Here is a 7,327-nt window from a genome sequence, read left to right as displayed (position 1 = left end):
TATATGTCTACTAAGAATATATATTTCATATTCCAGAAATAACTCTTCCACACACAGAATCTGCAGTGGTTTTACCATATCCAGCATCATGTGCTGACAGATCTGAATTCTCCGATTATTTTAGATAATTTTTACAGGATCGGGGGGAGAAGAAGTTATACCTAATTTGAATGTTCTGTATCTGATATAACTACAGCTCTATTAAACACCTGATTAGCGTAAAGACATCCTCAGTGTGGTTCTCTCTTATAATAGGCACAGGACTGTAGTTGCTGGGGTACCATGAAGATGATAAGGCATGAGGAACCTGAATGGACAAATAGAAATTACCACATTTTAGTGATGCTACTCCCAGGTATGCTGTAAACCTTACAGAGCAATTTCCAGTTTCTGAATGCGTAGCATAGTATACAGATTAACAGCAGTTATTGTATATATTGACCCTCTAACCCCATTTTGTTTTTCATGTGGATAAGAAGGGCTGCTCCAATGCCCTTGCGCAGAAGATCTCTCCTAGTTTTCCTGTGATTATATGCAGAATTACTGCTGCCCTTCAGTTCTGAAGTGGCTGCGTTTCAAGAGCACCTAGTATATCTGTCATGGATAACGCATGCTGCGACCCCTCAGATTGAAAGACTTGTGAGAACGTATGCTGTGTAGGCTGAGACTTCAAGAATAAATGGGAACCGAATATCAGATTCTCAACAGTAAAAGATTACCATATTAAAATCCATGAAGGCTCCTGTTTGACTGCATGCGTGTGAGTGCACTCATGCATTATTGTGGTACTTACTAGGAAAGGGAGGAGCATGCCTTTTTTTTAAACAATTTTACACACAAAAAAGGTTACAAAAGCCACAACATTAATGTTTTCATATTCACATTTGATTTTTTGTCAAAATGAACATGGGCATAATGTATTCAGTTTTCTCAGTACATAATAATGTATTCACTTTTCTCCATTAAGTTGAATAAAATCTTCATATTATCTCAAGTAGATGTTTAAGACTTTTATTATCATTAATTATGTGTATTACAACAGCAGCCAGAAGCCTCCAAATTAGTGCCTGATGCATAAGGCTCTGTTGTACAACCAGATGTTAAAAAACAGCCCCTGCTCCAAACCAATGACAAAATCACAAGGATACAGAAATTCCCTTGGGGTCATGTCTAAGCAGCCAAATAGAGAGCCAGAGAACATGCAGCATGGTGATATGGTTTCTTCACTTTTGTGTAGAAACTGGAAGAAGAAAAAGGATCAGAACTGTTGGTGTGTCATGTTTCCCTGTTAAGCAGTGGCCACAAGGCTGAGATCATGACGACCGTTTTCATGCTTGCTGATCATCCTAATTTCAAATCTTGCTGAGTAGGATCGTGTGATTCAATGAGTGAAAATGTGTCCTCACTAAGCTCAATAGTAAATTGCCCATTGTCTTCTTTGAAATGAAGATTTTGAGCCTGTTCTCTATCTGCTTTCTTTTCCAGTGGTTGTGCATGCAAACCACAAAAAGAAGCTACAGAGAGAGAAGCAGCAGGAGGAGAGAGACCTGCAAGTAGCTAGTTTACCCAGACTTGAGCAGGAGAAATCAGTCCATCCTGCCCTATAAGTGGGGCTGACTGAGTGGTGTCCTAGATAAGTGGTTTTCAGGAAAATAAGACTGAAAAAAAGAGACAAAGTGAGAAAAGTCCGTATCACATTGCATGAATCTGATGCATGTCTCTGCTTCCTTCTCCGTGTTGCACCTGTGCAAGGGGATACAGAGTTAGGCCTAAAGAGGCTACAGATCCTTGTTAAAGGATGCAGCAGGAAAGGCAAAATAATACCACAGATAAGACAGCCTCAGTTACACATTTTTAAAGGAGTAGAGGTTACAATAGCTTGGGCCATCACTCAGTGGGACAACCTACCCACCTGGCTGAGTCTAGGCTAGGCTAGATTAGTTTTTTCAAGACCATGCAGAGATGTTCAGAGGCCCTGAAGTAGACTGGGGGACTGGGAATGACCTGGGAGATGCTGACAGGCCTGAGAAACACAGAAGAAAATACACCTTTCTGATGTTTTTTCTGCTGTATGACTGAACAGGCCTTGATGGATAACTCTGTCAGACGCCAGCATTTCTCAGAGACTTCTGAAGTAGGTTCAGGTGATCCACAAGGGGCGTTGATCGGATATTTAGCAAAATGTCATCAAGGATTGTAAAAGGCCTGATGCCTGCCAGAATGGACCCAGTCCCCAAGAGACAGTCTTGCATGCCTGGGCTGAACTTTAAATCCCAGATATATAAATAATGCAGAATTATTTTTCCTGAGAGGTGAAGGTGGCTTTTCAGTTGTGAATGAGAAGTTCTTTGTGACATGGCGGTCACCTTGTTAGTTTTATAGGTGGTCTTCACCCTCAGAGCAGTACTATTGCAAAGAGAGCAGCTATTCGGTGAACCCCTTGGCTTTAAAACCTTCCTGAAAAGGAACCCTCTCTAGCCAGAGATCTTCAGCTAAGAGTCTTCCAGTCAGGGCAGATGAGGTCACACTAGATAAAAGATTCCTTAGCTATCTAGTAGGAAACATAGGACAGATCTTTCTGAAGGCTCAGACTGAAGATGGCCTTCAGCTGCACTCACATGTGCAGGAGAATGCCAGAAAATTACTCCTTGTTAGGAAAACTTTAGAAATGTCATCTTTATCTGTTGGGAGTTCCCCAAGTCTTTGTTCCCTTTACCCTTCTCCTTACGGTGGCTGGTGGAGGAGGCTGAAGGATACAGGACCTGAACCAATGCTAGCTGAGTAGCTGAGACTCTCTACTAACTGCAATTATTACTATTCTTTAAATCAGATCCTTCGGTCATGTAGCTCATCAGCAATTAGTGTGAGAATGGTTAGACTCTGATTTCAGTTCAGAGAGGCCAAGCTCTGGGTCTGTTTCCTTACTGCTTAAATAAATCTGTACTTACTCATGAAAATATCAGAAAGAATGACGAAATTGTTTGAGCAGATGAGAGAATACATGTTTGACTCTAACCAAATTCTCCATCTCCAAGTACTCACTCCCTCTCCTGTCACTCAGGAAATGCCTACAACTAATTGTCTTAGATCCCTCCTCTACCTGTTAGCAGCTTGTGCCTTAAAGTTCAGTGACATTATTTATGCAACAGGATGCTAGGAAAAGTTTACTCTTATCTTCAGCCTCAGGGGTTGAATTCCTTGGGAGAGGTGCAATAATGCAGAAGTGAATTAGGGTCCAAAACTATAAATGTTCTTTCCTGAGAATTCATCTGATATGCTTTTAAGGCCTATCAGCTCTATTTTTGCCTGTTGTTGTATGCTCTGGGAAGTACTATACCTATATATACCTACAAGCTAACAACAGACTGACAAGGATCTTGACTTTTGTACCGGTTTAAAACCAGAGCGTCTGTTCTCTTGGAGAATGATGGGAAGGGCTCAAGCCGTCTCATTCCCGAGAGGAGGCAAACGTCAGCAGTGGCACTAATCTTGAAAGCAGAGATGGCTGTCACTTCCTTCCACCACCCGAGGTATCAAGGAAGCCCAAGACCTAGCCAAAGGGTTTGGCTTAAACAGTTCCAAGATTTCCATCTAGGAAAAAATCTGAGGCAGTGCTGAGGGACTACTTGCAGTACGCTACTCCACAGTGTTATTTGTACTCCAGAAATACCCTGTACACTCAGCAATTAATGCTGTCCTCCTCACAAAGTCCCCAACCCAAAGAACTGCCTAAACTGTCCTTTGTCTCTTCCTGTGCAAAGGTGCAAGGGAATGGGGGGCCCATGGGGAGCCCACCGGGCCGTCAAGGAGAAAGGCACAGAGTCCTCCCGACCCACGCAGCTACTTCTGCAATGGCAGCAGCACACCTGGCTTCATGCTTGTGCCTGTTCCCACCAGCAACCTCCACAGCAATAGCATCACAGGCATGTGCACCAAAACAGTCCTTTCCAGATGGAAAGTTTCCCAGGAGACACCAGGGGTAGCAACAGTCACTGAACAAATGAATCTGCTGCAACAACCCGGATTTTGGCAGCCGGCCCAGCCGTGCATCCCGCCACAGCCCCTCGTGGGCTGCCCTTCAGTGCCTCGGCCCGCAGCCCTGTCCTCGCTGTCACACTCGGAAGGACACCGGTTGACATCAGTTCAACACTTTCTCCGAGAAGTGTCCCAGCCTGCCCTCCTCTTGCACAGGCTGCGAGGCCTCGCTGTAGCAGCACTTGCTGCTGCGGCTGGCCGGGCTCTGCTCCTGCGCCACGGGGCCGCCGGGGCGCCTCTCATAGGTGCCGGTGCTCTGCAGCCCGCCGCTCGCACCATGCACCTCGATGCACTTCTCCTTGTATTGCTGTGTGTTGCCGGCAAAAGTCTCGCAGCGGCTCAGGTTTTCCTCTTGCACGGGGCTCCCCACGTTCTCGTCAGTCATGCCAGTGGCCATTGCCCCCTCCTGGGAGTTTTGACTAACATAGACAACAATGATGTCCCCCTTGAAGTTCATTACTTGTCCACTTGAAATAAATGTGGAGTTACTGTTTCCAGTCACATTTCCTGGGGAAGCGGGGGAGAAAAGAGGGTACATGTGATTAATTTTTTCTCTCATGAGATGAACGTTGAGCACAGTGTATTTAATTCAGTGTGATATCTTTACTTTTGTTCCATTATTTTAGACCCGTGACATAGAGATGTTCTTATAATCAATGCCTTCCCCTGGGCTCTTTCATTATTTCCATTTTTGCCTCCTCAGGACCAAGCCCGTCATCTATGGGGAATCTGCCTGGAACATTAAGAAAAGTTTTCTCTCTAAATTGAGCTCCTGGAAGCAAGACAGAGCACAATAATCTCATTCTCCCACTACCTCAGGGTACTCAAGCTGGTTCCATACTGCCTCCACACAGTTAGTTAGGAAATTGTTATTATTTCCAATTCTTTTTATATATATATATATAAATATATATATATATATATATATATTTTTTTTACAGTCCCAGATACCATATTGTTTTTTTCCCCGTGGTAAACAATCGATCCTATCATGTGGAATAGATAGCAAGTTTATTGCATAACTATTGAAAGATTTAAAATATTAATGTCAGGCCATACTGTCACAGTGTCCAAATAACACGGAGCTTAGAATATTCTCTTACATTGTCCTGATCTTCCAAGTAGATAAACTCCAGTAGTCATGTCATGCCCTCGTGGATTTATCTGGATATATGCTGACTACAGTGAAGAAACAGTCTATGCTATAGTGACCTAACAGAGTTACAACACACACCTCTTTCAGAAAGTCTGCTGGCTTTTAGAGAATTTGCAGTATAAATTCAATCCTTCTGTCATTTAAAGACTGAGTCACTGACTTAAGTGACAGCAGGATCAGGCTCTGAGGGTTTATAAGCTTCCATTAAAGTGGAAAGAAAATGACTGAGAACAAACTTTCCCCAAGTTAAATGAAACTAACCAAAACAAACAAAATGCAACCAAATCAAAGATTTAGCTCCACCTTTCTAGCCTATGCACAGTCTTCCTCAGAAGTGTTTTTCCTGCTGTGCTCCAGTATAGTACATACCATTACTTGTGGACTGATCTTAAACATTTTAGAAATTCTGTACATTTTCTCAATACTTTCCTCACTACTTAAGACATTGGCATTTTCACTGCAGCTGAGCATGGCCTTGCCCCAAAAAACATTTTTCTGGTGGTCAAAGGTGATGTTTACATACCATGACTGGATTCCAGTAGTGCTATGATCTGCACATGTTCATAACTTTGTCTTGGTAGCACATAAGCATCTCTCTAATAGGCCCCCTCAAGCAATTGTATTTATTTTAGCTAAACCACTGCATTGCTAGAGCTTTGTTTACTGCTGATTACCATGAGGTGTGAGTAAGTGTTCTCTGCAGGACTTTTTTTCCTGTCAGCTGTTTCCCCTGTGTTCAGTTCAGTTGTTTGCTATCAACATGACTCTCTGCTATGCATAATCAGGGTTCAAAATAACTGCTTGTCTTTATACAGATTGCTTGCCACTCAAAAAATATATTGCAAAAGTTTACCAGTGTTCAGTAAGAGATCAGGAATTTAGAAATCTATGTGACAATGGATAAAAAAGGGAGCTAACACTTTTATAATGTTTAGTTGAATGTGGTCTGTAATTCTTCACTGCTAGATGAAGACACCATGCTGAAAGAGATGAATATTGGAAGCACAAAAGCACAGAAAATGGTCATGAGAGCTTCCTGGACAGCACTAAGAAACGTGCTTCCAACCTGTAAATATAAGGGACGCCTTCAGAGGATAAGTGAAGGCATCATGCTCTGCAGTATTTCAGCCTTTTGATCTCTTCAGACTACCTGCTGATATTAACTACAATGATAGACTAATTTCTGTGGTAATTATTCACTAAGGACTGGAACAATGCAGGTGATTAATTTTGTCAGAGCCATCTAATAGCATTTCAATGGTCAGAACTGCTGAACCAAGCTGCTTTGGGATTTAGAAGTGAAAGGCTCTGTAAAACCATCCCTATTCACAGATCCCCTAAGTCTTCCTAGGCTCGTGCTTAATGTTGGAGTTCTACTCAGGGCTCGAGGTGGTCACGAACCAGATCTTCGTGTTCAGACTACTTCCAAGCTTGGAGGGATTCGAAAGACTGTTTGAAGGCTTAGATCCATCTCTGTGGATAACCCCATAAGTGGTGCCTGTCCAGAGGGTTACCTTGATATTGTAGGATCGTGTCATAATAGTGGCAGAGTCTGCAATTTCTGTTGTCATTTTGGGTGTTAAGGAATTAAAAAAAAATGTCATGGAATTACCTAGTGCTTCTCCTCCCATTTTTCCATCCTCCCTGTTTTGTACAGTTGTGTCTCAGCACAACCGTGTACAAAGGCCAGTGGCTTTGAGAAGCTTTATAAAAAGTTATTTTGTGTGCATGCTTATTCCTTCTGGGCACTGCGCAAGGTACAGCAAAACGACAGATGCTGTTGCAGCTCCGCGTGTGGCCTCAGCAAGGGCCAGGGCACGATTTGGTGAGAAACTGCTCACTAAGCCCCGTCCCAGTTCACGCCCAACCAGATGTCGCCAGCAGAGCAGAGCAATTCTGCTGGCAGAATAAAACACCCTGCCAACAAGCCATGTTTACTACAGAGTAACTAAACGGACACTCTCATACCATTTACTGCTCTCACAGTACCTCCTGGCAGTCATACTTAGCTTATAGGAAACTGGAAACACTGTGCATCTGCTCAGATTTCACCAGATGGCACTATAGCATGTACGTACCTAAAGGTACAGATGCAATTAAAATCATATATGAAGAATTATGCAGCATATCTAAGAA

General features: G+C 42.9%; 1 protein-coding gene across 5 annotated transcripts in view; it reads right to left on the bottom strand.

Annotated features, from left to right (window-relative positions):
• Window positions 1–995: 995 nt before the first annotated feature.
• Window positions 996–7,327, bottom strand: part of TNFRSF11A (TNF receptor superfamily member 11a) — a 29,874-nt gene continuing 23,542 nt past the window's right edge. For all 5 annotated transcript variants that reach the window (XM_026115706.2, XM_026115707.2, XM_026115708.2 and 2 more), the window contains one exon: window positions 996–4,542. In XM_026115706.2, the coding sequence (XP_025971491.2) occupies window positions 4,139–4,542 (404 nt within the window). In that variant the 3' untranslated portion in view covers window positions 996–4,138. The remainder of the gene's footprint in view (window positions 4,543–7,327) is intronic.

This window comes from Dromaius novaehollandiae, chromosome 2 (genome assembly GCF_036370855.1).
Source record: "Dromaius novaehollandiae isolate bDroNov1 chromosome 2, bDroNov1.hap1, whole genome shotgun sequence".
Classification (NCBI taxonomy): domain Eukaryota; kingdom Metazoa; phylum Chordata; class Aves; order Casuariiformes; family Dromaiidae; genus Dromaius; species Dromaius novaehollandiae.
This window is presented reverse-complemented; position numbering and strand designations above follow the sequence as displayed.